We start from the raw sequence: 19,163 nt of genomic DNA on the forward strand, positions 1-19,163 counted from the left end.
GGATCTCTGTTGGGTCTCTTTTATAAGAACATTAATCCCTTAATGAGGGCTCTACCCTCATTACCTAAACATCTCCCAAAGGCCCCAATATATAATTTGGGGAGGGGACACAAACACTCAGACCATAGTACATAGTGTTATTTTTAAAAGAGCCATACCTGGGCTTCCCTGGTAGCGCAGTGGTTAAGAATCCGCCTGCCAGTGCAGGAGACACGGGTTCAAGCCCTGGTCCGGGAAGATCCCACATGCCGCGGAGCAACTAAGCCCGTGCGCCACAACTACTGAAGCCCATGTGCCTAGAGCCCGTGCTCTGCAACAAGAGAAGCCACCGCAACGAGAAGCCCGTGCACTGCAATGAAGAGTAGCCCCCGCTCACCACAACTAGAGAAAAGCCCGCACGCAGCAACGAAGACCCAAAGCAGCCAAAAATAAATAAATAAATAAAAGAGCCACACCTATTTCAAGCCCCCACAAAACTGGGATCTGGCCCTGACTTGCACGGCAGTCTGGATGGCAGGTTGGCCACAGGAGGCCCAGGTTTGGGTCCCCCAAACCTCCAAAGTCATCTCCTGTCAGACTTTGGCACAAACAGGCTCTGAGTGTTCTCAGGTGGAAAGTTCAGACTTCCCTGAGGACTGAGAGTTAGGAGCCTGAAATGGCCAAGGCCTCCAGCCAAAAGAGGAGCCCAAGGCCTGAGTCACCTTCAGGAAGTGAAGTAGCCACCAGGAGAGGTGGGGACCTGGGCTGGGAAGGAAAGACTGAGGATGGTGTTGGCCTCAGGCCAGAATCCCAAGAAATCCCTGATTTGCAGATACCTATCCCTTTACTGGACCAATCCAGGCAAACCCAAGAAACCTGGGATGTGACACATATATGAGGAAGAGGCTGCCCAGTATGATCATATCTACCGGCAAGGTCTCAGTGCAGCAACTACCTCAGGCCATCCACCCTCATATACCTGTCCTCCAGGGCCTTCAGATGTGGTCCAAAGGCCCTCATTTGGCTGAAACTCCAACCGAACAACAAGTGAGCCAGGAAATAGTCTGGAGCCTAGACACTCCCCTCTCCCTGCCTAGGGTTCAGGCCCCATGTGGATGCCAAACCCAATGTCCTGGAAACTTAGTATCTGCTTGGTACTTGGGACGCTTGAGTTCAGATACCATTCTTTGTCCTCCATGGTAGTGAATTTGCTCAGTCCTGCCCTTGGCAGGGTTTGGCCATGGGGTTTGGAGGCCAGGGGGCCAGGAAGCCGTGCTGGAGTTTAGCCATTGCCCAAATGGCTCCCAGCTCACTGCCCAGGTATCAGATCCCCACCCACCTGGCCTCTTCCAGCACCTAAGCTTGGCCCAGTCCTCACTCCTTCTAAACTGAGCCCCCTCTGGAGCCTCACCTCTACCATGTGCCCCAGCATAACCCCTTGTCTGGGCAGGACCTCAGTTGAGCCTTTCAGCCCTGTGCCCCCAAGCAGGCCAGCCTCTAGCCAGGTCCAGGCAGTCACTCACACATACACACAGGACTCAGCTCTGGCCTTCCTAGGTCACCAGTGTCCAACTCCTCAAAAGATGTGACTTTTTCCTATCTCCATAATAAGCTCGCCCATAATAACAAACATCAAAGATATTGATGCCTTTGCACCCGCCACAGTTTATTTTCACCCCCACAGAGTCCTCTAAGGGTCCAGAGGACTGACCTCTACATGAGGTCCCAGCATTCCAGACTCCTCCATCTCAACATGAAGCTCCAAGATTCCCCATAGAAGAGGAAGAGAGCGTAGAAGATTGTGCCTCACAAAATTAAAATTCTAAGCAATACTAACAAGGAATATGATAGGGTGGTAAGTGGAGGCGAGCTGCGTTCCATAGTAAAGTGTCGTAAATTTCTTTTCTTGTCTAGGAAGGGGCCAGAGATTAATGTCAGACTCGGGTCATTTTTTTTTTTTTGGTTGTTTGTTAAGTTTAGTTAAATACATGTGTTAATAATTTAATGGTAACTACTAAAAAAATAAGAAAATATTCATTTAAAAAAAAAAAGAAGATTGTGCCTCAACTCTTAAGGGAGGAACCCACCCACTGCACCTCCCGTCAGTGTTCATCGGCCAGAACCAGTGACACTGCTGCTTCGAAAGGATGCTGGGAAATGTAGTCCTCTGTGTGTCCAGGAAGGAGGGGAGACCTAGAAATATTGGTGAGCGCTAGCACCTTAATCCATTCCAGCTGTTGTAACAAACTAGCACAGATTGGGTGGCTCATAAACAACAGGAATCTATCTCTCACAGCTCTGGAGTCTGGAAGTTTGAGAACAGGGTGTCAGCATGGTTGAGCAAGGGCCCTCTTTGGATTGCAGACTTCTGGTTTTGTCCTCACATGGTGAAAGGGGCGAGGGAGCTCTTTGGGGCACTTTTATAAGGGCACTAATTCCATTCATGAGACCTCCACCCTCATGACCTAATCACATCCCAAAGGCCCCAGGTTTTCAACGTACAAATTTTGGGGGGACACAAACATTCAGACCATAGCAACTAGTAAAGTCTGCTGTAATGCCAGATGACCTGTTGTAGAACCAAAGGTCTGTCCCAGACTCCATGCAATCCCTGGAGAGTCAGAAGGGGGCCCATCAGAGCCCCCAGAAGGGCAGGGTGGACATGCAGACTTGGCCAGGAAGCAGGGCCAGGGGTCATGACCGAGGGAGGAATCTGACCAGCTTCCCAGGTCAGCTGTGGTGCATTTTCCAGCAAGAGGGAGTGCAGAGTGGTAGATTTTGGTTAGAGCTCCCCAAGCAGCTCCACAAATCCCAAAAAAAAGACTGCCTCAGGAAGATCAACAGTGTCTGTGGAGCGCCTCCCCCCGTCACCCACCATTGGTTTTGAACAATCAGCTCCCAAATTCTCGCCAGCACTCTTCCTGCCCCAGATTGTCCTCCTTGAAGAGTCTGATATTTAATAGAAAATCCATTAGTGTCCCTTGATGGTGCATCATGCTTAGATGTAGGTTGAGAGCATCTCGGTAATAGCTGACACCAAAACCGCACTGTGGCAGGGGCCCCAGGAGGGAGGAACTATTTTTTCCTCTTTCTTACATAAAACATCTTTCCCCCTAGCCATGTTCTCCTTTGAATCGAGGCTGCAGCTGACTTTGATTTCAAAGCCACTAACCTTCCTCGGTCTGGCGGGTTCTCGAGAAGGGGTGCCTGGTTCTGCAGCCTGCCCCACGCACCGAGAGGGAAAGAAAGGTCGGCGGGGAAGCTGCGGGCAATGCGCCTCGAGAACAGCCAGCCACTTGCCAGCTCTTTGGTTCAGTTCTGTAAACGCTCATTGAGTGCACCAAGCCCTGTGCTCGGGCCTGGATAGGAGTAAGATGTCAGGTCTATGTCTCGGGCCATCACACCTGGTGAGGGAGACCTGGTGTGCAGGTGCCGGGACTCAGGCATGCACAGGACGTGGCCTCTGGCTGGATGCCCTGGAAGCCACCTGCTAATACCTGCTCATCCTCTATGGTGTCACCACCTCTGGAAAGCCTTCCTTAATCCCCTTGTGCTACCACGTAGAAAGCAGCTGGATGTACAGTTCTGAAGTTCAGGAGCAAGCTCTGGGCTGAAGATCAAGATCTAGGCGTCACCATCTGGGGTCCTTGTCCAGAGCGGTGTCAGGGAGCACTCGTGGCAAGTCAAGGGGTGGGCTGTGGCGGGTAAGGACAGTCATATGCAAAGAGCAAGTATAGACAGTTCTGAGCAGGAAAAGGAAGAGGATGGTGGGGTTGGGGGATCAGGGAGGACTTTATTTACTGGGAGAGATGTGAACATTTGTATGAGCTGAAGGGAAGGAGGCTTTGGAGACACTGAAATCCATGCATTTTGCCGCTGTTGATTACAGCCCTCTGATGAGCAAGGGCTGGGGAAACAGCTGTGAACAGGACTGGAGGGGCGCCTGCTCTCATAGCTGCTGACATGCCTGTGGGGAAAGAAACGATGAGCAAGTGGACAAATCAATGAACAATTATTTCAGATGATGATCAATGAAGGGAGGAAATAAACAGGGAGGTGAGAGAGTGATGGGGGCCACTTGAACGGAGTGGTCAGGAAAGGCTCCCTGAGGAGGGGACTTCCAGGCTGACAGCTGAGTGACAAGTAGGTGGCAGGAAGAGAGGGTGGGGACTCTGGCGGGTGTGTGTGTGTGTGTATGTGTGTGTGCAGTGGAATGTCTGTGGCCCTGTGGGTTGGCCTTGCCCGGGAGAGTGGAGGGTGGAGGGGAGGGTTGCTGGGTCTGTTGAGGAGTTTGGAGGTGGATGGAAGGGGGTACTGAACAGCCCCAGTTCTGGCTGAAATCGCACCTGCATGGCCCTGAGAGAGATGCATGGCAAACTCCCAGGCTCACCAAGTGGCCCAGCCTCCCACCCCTGCTTCAGGGTTAGCTCAGGATGTCAGTACCCAGAGGCACCCCCAGACCCTGGACTAACAAGGCAGGGATCTCCTGGAGTACGGACAGACAATGGTTAACTGCTGCATTTTAAAAAGTATTAGTGGGAATTCCCTGACAGTCCAGTGGTTAGGACGCTGTGCTTCCACTGCAGGGGGTGCAGGTTCGATCCCTGGTCGGGGAACTAAGACCCCACATGCTGTGAGGCAAAAAAAAAAAAAAAAAAGTATTCGTGCCAGGCACAAAAGCCCACATAGTATATAATTCCAGTCATAAGAAATATTCAGTATGAGCATCCATAGAACAGAAAAATAGATTAGTGGTTGCCCGGGGCTGGGGAAGTAGGGAATGGGGAGTGACCGCTTAATGGGTACAGGGTTTCCATTTGGGGTGATGAGAATGTCCTGGAAATAGAAGGTGGTGATGGTTACACCACATTGTGAATGTACTTAATGCCACTGAATTGTACGTATGAAAATGGTTACAGTGGTAAATTTTATGTTATGTGCATTTTTACCACAGTAAAAAATAAAGGGGAAAAGAGGAGCAATGACAACATGTATGCCTTTTCCTGACTGTATAAGTCATATAAGCTCACTGTTTAAAAAATGGAAACCATTGACATAAAAATAATCAAAATCGCTATAAACCTTAGTGCATATTCCCTGTGCAGACATATGTGTAAGTATCTATGATAAAAATGTAACACCGTGTGTTCCATTTGATAACCTGTTTTTTTCACTTACTTGTTTATCACAAACATTTTCTATGTATTTTATAACAGCTTTATTGAGATGTATTCATATACCATACAATTTATTCATTTAAAGTGTACACTTCAATGGTTTTTAGTATATTCACAGAGCTGTGCAACCATCACCACAATTTTAGAACTTTTTAATCACCCCAAAAAAGAAGCCCTGCACCCATTAGCCATCCCTCCCCATTTCATGGTTTTTAAATAAAGACCTGCAGCATCATTCTCTCTGGCCAAATGGTACCACATTGCATCAAACCTTAAACACTGTCAATTGCAAGATGCACTTGTTTTATTTACCACCAAGAAAGAAAAATCCCTGCCAACTGACCCATGACACATGCTTCCTTATCTTCTTGTCACTTAATTTGTAGTTAGTGGAAGAGGGCTTTTACACTTATTTGGACATATTTAGTACTCGCAATGTATATAACTCAATGGAAGTAACAATATGAAACCTATGACCAAATTCATACATACACAGGAATGACAACTAGCCATAGGACACAACCTGATTTCAGAGATGTTAAAATTTTTTTTAAAAAAGTGCTCACCCTAGAATCAATGATATCCAATATTGCAGAGTATGGAGTGAACTTGGCTGTGAAACAACAGAAGTTGACTCTGCTAACTGAGGCAGAAAAGGAATTTGTGGGAGGAAGAGTTCATAGAATCAGTGCTGGAGACCTAGGCTTAGGAGCAAGAAGGGATGGGCCACCCGGAGCACAGCTGTCCTAAACACCCTTCAGGATGAGTCTGCTCAGGGTGCGCTACAGGGCTCTGCCACTGCCCTGAACAAGCTCTGTGTCCCCGCATCTCTGCATCATTCCTTCAAGAGCCAAAGCCCTGGGCAAGAGCCTCCGATTGCCCGAGGCTGCAACATAAGGCCCAGGATCTTGCCTCTCACCTGGTTGGGGATTTCCTCCCATCTCGGCTGCATAGCCAAGGAAATATCCCCCAAATGGGTGTGCTACAATTATTTAGCCTGTAATGTCAGATATTTATACTGCTTCCAACGTCTCAGTATCATAAACAATGCAGAGGTGAACCTCTTCACTCATATATCGTCGTGCACTTGTCAGGACACGTCGAGGATACATTCATAGATGCAAGATCATTGGGTAAAATGACAGGTGCATTTTTAGGCCTTGGACTCTTATTGCCCAGTAGGCTCCTCTGAGTAGATGTGCTTTGTCTGGCATCAGCTGGTTTGCACACTAAGGTGAAGAAAACAAAAGTCCAGAGGGAGCATTGAGGGAACCAGAATTTGGGGTGACGCGTGCACTCCAGGGCTTTTTTGTGGAGCCAGAATGTTCTCTGTGGGATCTCTCAGCGGAAGAGTGTGGTGGAAGGGAGTATAGTGTTATAATAATAGTAACTAGCAATTACAGAGTGCTTGGCACGTGTTTTAAGCCCTTATATGGATTCCTTTAATCCTTACAATATTCAGTAGAAGGGATGTCTCTGGGTTTGAATCCTGACTCCATGGCCTTGGGCAAGTCACCCTACCCCTAGCAGCCTCAGTTTCCTTAGATATAAAACAAAGATGCTGGCCCCACCCACCTCGTTGGGCTACTGTGAGGTCTGAAATGGCATGGTCTGGGTAAGGAGTTCTCACAGGGGCCCAGAAGGGGCTGCCACGTCAGCTGTCCTGTGGGAGAAAGGGAGGGAGGTGACTGATTCCCTGGTGTTCTGCCCTGGGACCCTTGTGGCCACTCATCAGACCCTTCCCCGCAGGTGGATGAAATCTTGGGGGACCAGCCGATGACCAAGGAGCGGGTGTTCGCTGCTCTCAAGCAGTTCGCGGCTGAGCAGCGGGTAGATGAGCTGGTGTGGGCGCTCACCCTGGTGCTGCCCCTCGAGGCCCGTGGGCCCCTCCTGGAGAACCTCAGGTACCTCAATTGGGGGCAGGATGGGCAAGCAGGGGTGTCCACTCTCCCACCACCACCCCAGGCTCTGCTGCTGCTGTTGCTGTGTGGCCCGCTCCTGAGCTGGACCCCAACACCTCGTCAGCCCCAGGATATGGGTGGGCCAGTGACCCCGAAGGCTGACCCTGGGCAGGGCAGCTGTTGGCTTTGCTGGCTGCCAGGGCATCACTTTGAGTGAGAGGGAAAGGGCTGCGAACTGCTGGGCTTGGACGGGCTGCAGAGAAGACCCACCTCCTGAGCTGAAGTCACAGTCTGCCCTGTTCTGTCCCAAAACCCAGATCACAGAAATCTCCAGTGTGACACCAAGACACTCCTAGTTCTTCATTGAGAGGGAGTAATGGCGCAGTGTCAAGACAAGGAGGCCTGGCGCTGTGCTGTGTCCATCCTGGGCGCCACCCCCCCATCCTATACACAGTGTGTTCTCTCTGCCCTTTGATGATGCCAGCTGCATGCCAAGAACATTGCCAGGGCCCTAGAAGAACACTCTCTCACTGAATCCCACCAGCACTATTATTGTCCCCATTCCACAGAGGTAGACTGAGGCTCAGAGAGGTTAAGGGACTGGCCCAAAGTCACACAGCAAATGAGTAGCAGTCACAAGAACATGAACCAATTAGCTGTGCACTTTCTGCTCAGCTTTGGACCTTCTAAATTCCTCCTTCAGGAAAAAAAAAAAAAAATCTCCTGGTAGGTCCGCACCTGGAGTGGCCTTGGGAATCTCCCGAAACTGGCCCCCCACCTCCACCCCCATCCTGCCCTGCACCGCACAGCTTTGATCAGGCCCCCCTGGGCCTGAATGATGGGTTCCCTGCACGGATCCTGCGGGGCTGGCTCTCCACCCCCTGCCTCCAGGGCCTGTGACGCTCCCCCACCCCCCGCCCCTCCCCCTTCCTGGGCTCAGCCCGCCCCCTCCCCTCGCTGCCATTCACCCCGCAGCCTGCCCCTCCCTCTGGGCCTGGCCAATGTCAGGGATCGGGCTGGCCACCCCCACTCCCCAAGCCCGGGCGCAGCGTCTCCGCTCTGCAGCAGAACACAGAAGGCCACCAAAAGAGGCCACCATGAGCTGCCTGGGGTGAGTTAGGGGCCTGCCCCTTGCTGGGAAAATCCGGAGAGAAAAAAAGTTATTTCTAGAGCCAAATTTGCAGAGCAGATGATGCGCTGGCGCTGAGGGCTCCCTGGGGAGGTGACGGATGGGCAGCCCCCCACCCCGCCCCTCCGCACCAGGGCTGGGCCAGGGGCCGGGCGGCCAGGCTGACCCTGGGAAGTTGGCATGCGTGTCTTAAGGCTGTCAGCAGCCAGACTCAGCTGGAGGCCCCCTCGGTTCCTCATCTCCCTCCGGCGCTGCCCAGGCTTCCGTCCCTGCCGCCTCTGCCGGGCCAGCCGGTCTGCCTCCCGGGACAGCCCCTACTCCCGCCCTTCCTGTCCGCGGCTCGTCCCCGAGCGGCCGGCAGCGGGTCAGGAAGAGCCGGGGTGGAGGAGGCACCCCCTTGGGCACGCTCGATTTAGAGCCTGGGAAGCGGGAACCCTGCACACCTGGGGGTGCCCAGTCCCCGCAGCGTCCCCGTCCCCGGGGCGCTGCTGGGGAGGATGAAACAGCAGCCTCTGTTGTCCGCGCGTCAAGGGCGACAGGAAAATTGGGGAGGCTGCTGGAGGAGGGGGCGGTGCCCAGCTGGGCTCTGCAGGGAGAGCGGTGCCCTGGCAGCGTGGCTTCAGCCACCCATCCCCCCACCTCCCCACCCCCCTCCACCAGGCTCTGGTGTACTGGTGTACTCTGGTGCCCATGTACTGGGTTCCAGGGATGAAGTGATGATCCCCACGCAGCACCTTCCCGAGAGAGCTCAGAGAAGGCATGGAGGAATCAGACAGTTTTCTGTGATTCTGAGAGCCGAGCACCAGCCGGGGGGCAGCTGAGAATGAACTCAGCACAGGGCAGTCAGGGCAGGCTGCTTGGAGCAGGCAGCACGTTCCAGTGCTGGAGCTCAGACAGTGACCGGTGGGGTGTGGCATGCGCCCTGTGGAGGTGGGAAGATAGTTCATCAGGGCCAGGCATCGAGCCACAGAGGTGGAGCCCGGAGAGCCAAGGAGAGGGTGGTACCACACACGGCCCAACCCTGGGTACCCAACCGTGCCTAGCTGTGACCCAGCCTGCCTTGGTAGAGGGCCAGGAAGGGCTCTGGCCTTGGGACCCCCCGACTGAGGAGAGACACGGTTTGAATGAGAGGTGCAGCAGCAAAGGGTAGGTAAAGATACACGTGTGCGCGTGTGTTGTGCTCGTGTGTGTGCACACTCGACAGAGGCTGGAACCCACCCAAATCACCGTGTGGCCTCTGAGGGGTGGTCCCAGTGGCCAAACTGGAAGGCCTGGGGAGAAAGGAGAAGGAGCAGTGAGACCATGAAGTTCGGCCATCCAGTGCAGTAGCCACTAGCCACGTGTCACTCTTTAACATTGAATTTAACGAATATCAAATACAATTTAATATTCAGCGTGGCCTCATCATCTTAGCATGGCCGTTGAGGGTGAGATCTGGGTCAGTGGTGATGTTGTAAGTAAAGGGTCTTATCTTTCTTTGCGACAGCAGTTCCTCCTGTGGCTCAGAGCCTAATTTGGGTCTATCCCGAAAGGGATCCCAGTTTGATGAAGTGATAAAATGACTTTCTAATTAGGACAGGCCAGGTAGTTTGGAAAGCGTGACGTGGATAGGAGGGAACAGGAAAGCAAAGTCAGCTCTGTGCTCTGCTAGTGTTTCAGGAAAAAATGCAAAGAAGGAAAGGGTCAGGGGTAGGGATCGGGAGAGGAAACAGCTGAGGTGGTGGAGGAAGCCGTGTTTTGAATCCCAGCAGACCTAGCTTGGACCCCCAGTCCACTCACTGGCTGTGTGACCTTGAGCAGTTTCACTAACCTCTACACTTTATCCATAAAAATGGGGTTGGTCATTTCTACTTGTTCCCAGTTGGGTTCTTGGTAGGAAAGCATATCAATGGACTCTGCCAATTTCAAGCAGAAAAGAGATTAGTTGAGAATCTGGGGGATAGGGTGTGAGCACCTCCTTCACCCTCTTCTGCTTTAATGACAAGTGTCAGAGACACCATCATACAAAGTTCCTTGCAAAATTCTATGACACTGTGTAGGGGGAAGTGCCAGGCATCTAGTATGTGCTCAGTTAAATTGGTTTCCCCTAGGGAAGGTCTCTTTCTCCCTAGAGAAGGTCTCTTTCTCCCTAGAGAGGTTCCTTGACCATGGCACTATTGACATTTGGGGCCCCATGTTTCTCTGTTGCTGGGGGCTGTCCTGCATGTTGTAGGGTGCTTAGCAGCAACCCTGGCCTCTGCTCACTAGATGCCAGTAGCACACCCGCCTCCCACTTGTCATTTTGTGACAACCAAAACTGTCTCCAGACAATGCCAAACGTCCTCTGGGGGGACCCCCAGTTGAGAAACACTGCCCTAGTGTGATCTGCCTTTGGTAGTACCCTCTTGCTGGGCAGACATTTCAGCAAGACCAGCCTGGCCCACCCTATGCTGCCATGGGTCATCTGGCCAGATGCACCAGCTGCTGGCCCCTTTGGTGCCTTCACTGTGCTGGGGTGGCAGAGGGGGAACCTGGCCCCAAGGCAGCGAGTGCACTGCTGGCTGTGTCTGGATTCAAGCAGGAGCATCTGCTCTGTGGTCACGTCTCCAGTGCCCATGGCAACGTGGGCAGTCTTCACAGCCTCAGGCGGGCCTGGTTCTGGATGCTGGGCCATCACAGCTGGTACCAAACAACCAGAAATGGCTCTATCATGATGGGACGGCTGTGCCCCGTGGATGACAGGGAGCTGTGCTCACTGTGAGGATTTTCAGACGCTTCTCCCCCTGGCAGGGCTGAGGCCAGGCGAGGGGAGGACTCCGAATGAGGACTGGCTCTGGCTTCCTGCTGCTGCAGGGGAGACATAAAGCCGTGGGAGGTCACCCCAGAGTGGTGGCCTCCCTGGGGCCAGGCATGCAGGGCTGAAGTGTGTTGGGCAGCATGGCCTGGATAGAGGACAGAGACTGACCGTCAGGGCTGCAGGGGCCTCCCTGTGACGGGCTGCAGGAACCCACAGGCAGGATCATGGAGGATGTCCCCCGCAAAGACTGAGGCGGAGGCAAAGTCCCCAGGGCTTCCTGCCTCTGCCATTCCAGCCTGTCTGGGTGGTGGCCGCCTCCTTGTGCTGATCCCGCCACCCCCTGCCCCCAGCGCCCTGCCCCTTTGAGGCTGTCCCTGAGAAACCCCTCCCAGGATGCCCTGGGCGGGCTCCCGGCATCTATCCTTTGGTCCTCAGAACTCAGATTCTCACTCTTTCCAGCCTGAAGCTAGGACTTGGATCTGCAAGAAATGACAATGCAGTGGGGGCCCTGGGGCCTGCTCCTGCTGTGTCTTCCAAGGCCTGGCAGGCCCAGAGCCGGAGGAGGAGTCCAGACCCCCTTTCCTGTTATCTCCGTCTCTTCCCCTTAGCTGGTCCTCCCCTCACCTCTCCCAGTAGGACACGCCCATCCCAGGGAGGCCCTCTATTCCCCCCCACCGCCCTCACCTGGCACTTGCCCCCACCTGGCTGCCCGCTCCTCAGTTCCACTCACTCGCCACGTCTCATTAACTTGACTTCCTGTGTTTTAGAATTTGGCCACTTGTCCCATCCCAACATCCTTTGCTGTGCCCCTCCCAGCATCACCCCTCCCCTGGTGTACCAAAACCTTCGGGGTCCCTCCACCTTCCCTTAAATCCTTATACCCTCCCATGGCTCCTCACTGTTCTGAGTGCAGCTTGAGCGGCTGACAACGGCATTCAAGGCCTCCTTCTCTAGCCCCTCCTCCTCTGGAGCTTCCCCCTGGGTGGGAAGGGAGGGTCTCTCTGGCCGACACCTGCTGAGTCCTCGAGTCCCAGCGCAAAGGCCACCTCCTCCAGAAAGCCTTCCCAGGCTCTGCACAAGGCAGTCGGAGCTTCCTCTGAACGGTCGGGTTCGGCCTCGCTGCAGCCGGGTGTTGGGGACTCTCCGGAGCGCCGCGGCCCGAGGGGTCGGAGGCGAGGCGCCTGGGGAGGTGCTCATGGAGGGGGCCAGAGGAGGCAGCGTGATGGCCTCGGTCAGCCCCAGCTCGCGGGGAGCTCACTGAAGGGTCCCCCGGAGGGGCGGGGCCGGGCGGGGCGGGGCGGGGCCACCCGAGAGGGGGCGGGCGCGGGGCCTCGGGCCCAGCCGGCTCGGGAGGGGCCGAGAGCGCTCGCCCAGCAGAGGCGCGTGGAGTCTCGGTGCCCTCGCTCTGCTCGCGGGCTCCGCCACCCGCTGCACATCGGCACCTGCCGCGCCGCCGTCGCCGGCTTCAGATGGGGAAGGACCAGGGCTTCTCTCGGCACTTTCGGTAGTTTCCCCACTGCGCCCCGAGCCCCCGGGAACCGCGCGCCCTGGTGCGACGGACCCGCCTCCGGCTGACTTGAAAAGGGGTGGGGCTGGGACACTGAGGGGCTTCGCTGTCCTGGGTGGGCACCCACCGAGCCTGGCTGGGGGCGGGGGCTTGGGAGGGCAGGCATAAACCGGAAGGTTATTAAAGGGGCGAGTTCCCCGCGCTAGGTGCCTGGAACCCGTCCGAGGCCCTAGGGGTCGGGATCTGGGTCGGGGATCAAGGGCTGAGATTGAAAAGCCCGCTTTCCTTCCTACGACCGGACTGATTGAGGGAACTGGGCAGAGAACAAGGTGGGGAATGTGGTGGAGAGAGAGGACCCTATGGGAGCCCCTGGTAGGAATCTGGGGATTTAGACCTGATCCCCCAGAGAGAACAGAACTGACTCTGAGTGCAAGGTCATTGTGTGGCACCCAGAAGAGCCCTGTGGCCACAGAGAAGCTTCTTGGCATAGCAGGGACCTGGGCGTCCTGAGGCAGCCATAGCCAGGCTGTCAGGTCAAAGGGGCATCAAATCCATCAGACACAGTGGTCCATGCATCTGGATCTGCTGGGCCAGTCAGTTCAGAGCAGACCCAGGGCTGGGGTGCCTAGGCCAGACTGAGCCGCATGGAGGGCCCACACCAGCCAGAAAGGGCGTCTGGCACACCAGGCAGCCTTGGCTTCCGTCTCAGCCCCGAGAACACCAAGGAGGGAATGGGCCACCCAACCTTCTCCTACCTGTGCAGTTGGTGACTCACCTGGTTTCCACTGCAGGGGCGGGGTGGCGGCGTTTCTTATTGCTGCTAGAGGGTGGCAGGTTGGACCTAGGGGCTGGGGGTGTTGGGCTGATACCTTCTGGAGCCTGGGGCCGGAGCCAAAGTGTAAGGTAGACAGTTTCCGGCTTGTCCTCTCTGCTTTGCCTGAGCATGAGGCATGTGGGGAATGTGCAGGCGAGGCAGATGGAGAAGCCAGGCTCTGGAGACCTTGACTGACCATCTGGGGAATGCGACTGAGGCTCTAGATTTTCGGGAACCACTGGGGGTGGGCAAGGATGAGTGTATCAGGCGATGACTCTCCTGGCAGAGTTGAGCAGGCCATCATTCTAATCTCCTGGTTGCCTGGGACATCCAGATCTGAAGCAGAGCTCACGGGGGGGTGGGGGGCAGGCCCTGATGCACCCTCCTCCCCGAGGATCCACATCCCTTCCCTCCCACCAGGCAGCTTAGTCTGTCCACTGACCTTATTAAACGACCCACAGAGATCGGGGGAACTTAGTGGGGGCCGCTGTGCGACATCAGAGGCGTTGTATTTCAGCTGGCTGCAAGGCCGCTGCTCCCTCCCCTCCTCCCATGCCCTTGGCACTGGCTCCTGGTCGAAAGAACAGGAAAGGGAGCCTTGGGATGCAGCCAGGGAGGCCTCGATAGCAACCAGACCTTCAGGGGCCCTCGACAGAGCCCTGCCACAGGGCGGAGGTCCAGAGGCTGGGCTTCCATCTCAGCTGTGCCGAGGGCAGCCGAGTAACTCCGGAAAGTTAGGGATCCTCTCTGAGCCTCAGAATCCTCTGCCATGGGCCAGGGAGTCCACCAGGATGTTAACTGCTGCATTACTCAGAAGTATGGGTGGGCCACTGGTAGACTCTCATTTACTGAGTCTCTGAGTCCCAACCATGTGCCGAGCCCTGGCTGGTCCCTGTGGGTCACACCCAAGCTTCAGACCCAGCCCTCTGAGAGCTTCCAGCCTTGCCGAGGAGACCTATGGGCACCAAGGAAACATTCCAGGGTGTGGACCCCAACAAGGGACTGTGTGAGCCTCCCCACTGCCTCTCATCACTTCCAGGGTGACTCCTTTTAGAGCAGGGTCCACAGTACCTTCAGCTTTGAAGCCCAGCGCCTGGCTGGCACAGATAGCAGAGACTTCCTAAAACATGTTGGACAAAACTGGAGGAAGGCCAGTGTTGGGTGTTGAAGGGCGAGCCCAGTTTAGCTAGGAGAGCAGAGAGAGTGTGCTAGGTGGGGGCCACAGCCTGGGCAAAAGTGTACAAGACAGGACTGCATGTGGTGGTCCTGGCACTTTCTGAGGCGGCAGCTGTAGAGAGGGCTGCTGGGAGAAGCAAGCTGGGAGGTGGGGAGTCTGATGAGGGTCTGGGCGAAGTCTGACCCCAGAGCAGATTGTGGCTTCAGTTTTCTCCAGCAGAGTTGCCTGGAATGAGGCAGGGAGATGGTGGGTGGTGGGGACCCCTATCTGGTGTTTGGCCTGGCTGGTGGGAGGGCATGAGATGAGGGAGTCTGGGAGAGGCCAGAGATGGGAAGACAGAGGCAAGAGGAGGAACGGGTCCATGGACGGGCTTTGAGGGCACTGAAGGCCCCGAAGCCAGAGTAATGGGGACAGTGGGAACGAGACTTTTCCAAAGTGCAGCAAGCAGGACGCCGTGGCCTTCGTGTGGCCCGGGCCCGTTGGGGCGCAAGTCCGGGCACCGAGGGGTACACTTGGGGTGTGGGCTGCTGATTTCCCCGCCACCCCTGGGTGGAGGGGAGAGCCGAGGGCAGCGCCCACGAAGAGAAGTCTTTGGGCCGAGGTTTGCCGAGTTCGGGGCGCGATCGGGGGCGCGCCCCGACTCTGCTGTCCTCGCCCGCAGGATCTTCATCCCCAAGAAGCACCGGGCGCGCTTCGACGAGGTCGTGTCTCAGGGTCTGCTGGGCAAGCTATGCCGCGCCCGGCGGGCTCAGGGCGCGCAGCGGCTGCGCCGGAGCCGCAGCGAGGAGCGGCCGGAGCGCCTCCTGGTGTCCACGCGCGCCAGCGCCGCCCCGCGCCGCCCCGACGAGCCTCCCCAGCGCAAGGCCGCCTCTCTGCTCGGCAGCCGCGCCGGCCCCGGGGGCGCGCGCAGGTACCCGAGACGCGTGGGCGCGGGCTGCGGACGCCTCTCGGTCGGTGGGCTCGGGATGGAGACCCGGGCAGAGGGCGCGGGGGCGAAGCGAGGACACCTGGGGGTTGGGGTCCAGGAGAGGTGAAGGGGAGCGGGACACTGGACGTCGTCATCTCCTGCACCCCCAAGGCTCCTCTCCCCAGGGAAAGGCACGCTGCCCGCCCCCCACCCACCCCTTCTTTCTCCCCAGGACGGTCCGAGTCTACAAGGGCAACAAGAGCTTCGGCTTCACGCTTCGCGGCCACGGACCTGTCTGGATCGAGTCTGTGCTGCCTGGTGAGGTGTGGGTGGGTTGTTCAGGATGGGGTGAAGGAGTCTGTCAGGCCGATGCTCAGCAGCCCCTCCCCCTTTCAGGTACCAACCTCAAGTAGCCTGTGTCCTCTGAGTGTCCCACAGCAGCAGATCCAAATCATACACCTTCCCCAGTCAGGACAAACCCCCTCCAAGTTCAGGGTCACCCCTGCGCCAAGTGAGCCAAGTTCTCCATCCAGATCTTTCCTATGTCCACAGGGAGGACTAAGGGCACTGCCTGAGACACTGGGGCAGCTGGGACAGAGCTGGTCCCACCTAGGCTGAGCCCCAGCCAACATTCCCATTCCCTGGGAACTGGGCACTTGCTGGGCAGGCAGCAGGGCTTCAGGGCCTCTTCCCACTATCCAGCCCCCAGCCCCCCAAATCTGGACTCCCCTCCTCCTGCCACCTGGCCAGCCCCTTCTTGCTCCTGGAATGGTGCATCTTGAAAAAGGCAGTCTTTTCAGTAAAGGAATTCCTTCTTCCCACCCTTCCAGTGGGGCGTTGAGGGGAGGGAGGGAAGAAACCCATTTATTGTGGAGGCAGCCCATTCCCTTGTGGAAGGTCTCCGTGGACAGACATGTCTCCTGGTACTGAATTGAGCTGTCCCTCCCTGTAACCAGCCCACAGGGCTGGGTCACCTGCTCTGTCCCTATCCCCTCCCAGCACCTGAACATGATGCTCCTAGTGAACCAGCCCCATCGGTGCCCCTGCTGACGCTGAGTTCTTTCTACCCTTCTGCATCTCACATCTCCAGAGCATGGATTTGTGAGAAGGGCTCTTCTGATCCCTGGGAAAGTGCTTCAGTGCCTTTGCATCACTGTTCCGGCCTTCGGATCATTCTGAGACCCAGTCCATCTTGGACTGTGTCAATGACATCGCTAAGTCATTGACACACTGTTGTAGAGAAAAGGCCCAAGGCTGCTCTCTGGGGAGCTTCCTCTAGACATGATTAATCTCTCCTCTTTGGATATGTCTCTTCCAACTTTGCCATCACCCCCACCCCCACCTCCCTGCCTCTCCCTCATGTGTAGCCAGAGATACTTGGCCTGGGGCCATGTTAAAATCCAGGGGTGCTGTTCTCTCCAACCCAACCTCCAGGCTGGTAACCCCATGCCTTCCTCGTCATAGGAAGCCAAATGGGTGCTTCGATGGGAGCTTTTACAGATGGGGAAACAGGGCTTGAGAGACTCTGGCAAATCAAGGACTAGAATCTGGCGTCTCCTGACTCCTGATCCAGTGATCTTTCATCCCTTGCTACTACCTCTCTGGCCTTTCCATCCCAGCCTGGCCCAAGCTTCCAGGCAGGCCATGTTGGATTTGTCACCATCACCCTCTCCCCCTTTTCAGTCCCAGGAAAAAAGACTCCCCCTGGCCCCCTCTCTCAGGAAGTCTTCCCTGATCATTCCCCTTCCTCTCCTGACAATCCCCACCTCAAGAGAGAGCCAACTACTCACAGTCTGAGAGTATATTTAGGCATCTATCATTTCCCCCGACTTGCTTCCACATCAAATTTAGAGTGATGAACAATGAAAGAGGCAGAAAGAAAAAAAAATCTGTATCCACAGGAGCAAACTTAGCAGCTCCCCCTTCTCCAGGTATCAGGTACTGGGTTAGGGCTGACCTGCAGGGCCATGAAGGCAAAGAGTGAGAATTAGCTGCTCCCATGTGCTGAAAATGTAGGTTTTATTATTCAGACATGGTGAGGCCAACGGGTCAGGAGATGACTTCCATTAAAAAGATGGTGTGTTACTCGCAGCTCCCAAGAGGAAGGGGCACGGCACGCCATGCCACAAAGGGCCACACAGGGAAGCACCAGGACTGGGCAGGAGGCGGAGGGAGCAAGAGAAAACATGGGCAAGAGCCCTTTTCGTGTGTGTGTGTGTGAAGAAATGGGTGAGGCAGGGTAAGCCAGCTAAGCAGGTTTACGATCAACTAGTTTGAATAAGTTCAGAGGACTCTGAGGCATAAGGGCTGTCCCTAGTTGTCTGGCACCCGGCCATGGGGTGGTGAGGGCAGGGGGATAGTGGCCCGGACGGTGCGAGTCCCATAGAGGAAGGATTGGTTGGTGTGCACGGGAAAGATGCACTTGCAGACCAGTTGTGTACCATCTCTAGGGATTGGCTAGCCCTAGAGGGACAGTCCCTCCACTGTCAGCAAGGTCCCAAGATGTCGAAACATGATTAATTCTTCATGTTTCCCAGCCTGAGGGAGGAACCTCCCTCTAGACACATCTTCTCCTAGTGACAAAGGCACAGAGGAATTTATGATGTGGACCTTTGTACGAGGGGTCAAGAATAGAGTATAGAGTATAGCGTCCTCTGCGGGTGTGCACACCTTCCTTTTCTGCTCTCCTCCCCCAGCTCAGGGCTGACCAGTGGTCCACGCCGGGTCCTGAGCACTCGCACCCTCGCCAGGCGATCGCTCCCTGCTTCAAGCAGCTGGGAGCAGAGGGGCGCCGGCTGTAATGTGGGGCTGCTGGCCTGAATTTGGCTCTCCTCTGCCACGCATCCCACTTCTCGCCTGTAAAACAGGAGGACGACACAGGGACCCCGAGTGGGTCACTGCTCAGCTGACCGCACCCTCTCTCCTTGCTTCCAGGGAGCCCGGCTGACAACGCTTCCCTCAAATCGGGCGACCGGATCCTCTTCCTCAACGGACTAGACATGAGGTCAGAGGCTACTGGGGTCACCGGAGCTTGGTGGCAAACAGTCCCCAGGACTCCTGACTCTTGGGATACCCCGGCCATGGGCCTCTGACCAGTTGGTCCCCAGTTTGTCCCTCTTCTCACAGGAAGTGTTGAATCCACCCTCCCACCCTCTCCAGGATGTCAAATGGTCCTTCCAACCAGGAAACACCCCAGTTCCATGCAGGGGGCACAGAGTTGAATGGATTATGTGTGTCTTACCCTTAAGAGGGGACCCTGCCCAGGGGTGGCGTGGGCATGACCCCTTCTGTACCCAGAAGTGTCCAGCTGGCCCTGGGCCTGGAGCTTCTCCTGCAGAGGAGATTAACGAGCAGGAGCGGCAGGGCCGTGGCTTCTGGTCCTGGCCCAGCTGTGGGCTTGCTGTGTGGCCTCCACCGGCAGGACAGGGAGGTCTGGCAGGTGGCTTTGGGTGGGGCTCATCCTGGGCAGGCCCTCCTGGGCCATCTCTGCTCGGCAGGAACTGCTCCCACGACAAGGTGGTGTCCATGCTGCAGGGCAGTGGTGCAATGCCCACGCTGGTGGTGGAGGAGGGGCTCGTCCCGTTCGCCAGTGGTGAGACCCCCCACTGGCCCTTGGCCGCCTTGGCCCACATACCCTGCTGGGGTCGCCATGGGTGGGATTTACGAGTCTACAGGGGACTCTGCTTGTCCCCCATCTCTGCAGCTTCCCTCTCCAGGTGGTGCTGTAAAACCCAGTGGGGTGGCCTCAGGGGCTCTCCCTCCTCCCTCCGTGGGGTACATCCCCAGGTGTGCCTCC

General features: G+C 56.1%; 1 protein-coding gene across 2 annotated transcripts in view; it reads left to right on the top strand.

The window, feature by feature from the left end:
* GRID2IP (Grid2 interacting protein) overlaps positions 1 to 19,163 on the top strand; it is a 39,806-nt gene that overhangs the window by 7,082 nt on the left and 13,561 nt on the right. The window contains exons 4-8 of one of the 2 annotated variants that reach the window (XM_057528336.1): positions 6,906 to 7,060; positions 15,122 to 15,370; positions 15,600 to 15,685; positions 18,302 to 18,371; positions 18,865 to 18,959. In XM_057528336.1, the coding sequence (XP_057384319.1) occupies positions 6,906 to 7,060; positions 15,122 to 15,370; positions 15,600 to 15,685; positions 18,302 to 18,371; positions 18,865 to 18,959 (655 nt within the window). Of the gene's footprint in view, positions 1 to 6,905; positions 7,061 to 12,386; positions 12,467 to 15,121; positions 15,371 to 15,599; positions 15,686 to 18,301; positions 18,372 to 18,864; positions 18,960 to 19,163 lie in introns of those variants that run through there. The other variant, XM_057528337.1, reaches the window with a different exon arrangement.

The sequence above is a fragment of the Balaenoptera acutorostrata genome, chromosome 15 (assembly GCF_949987535.1).
Source record: "Balaenoptera acutorostrata chromosome 15, mBalAcu1.1, whole genome shotgun sequence".
In the NCBI taxonomy this organism is placed as follows: Eukaryota; Metazoa; Chordata; class Mammalia; order Artiodactyla; family Balaenopteridae; genus Balaenoptera; species Balaenoptera acutorostrata.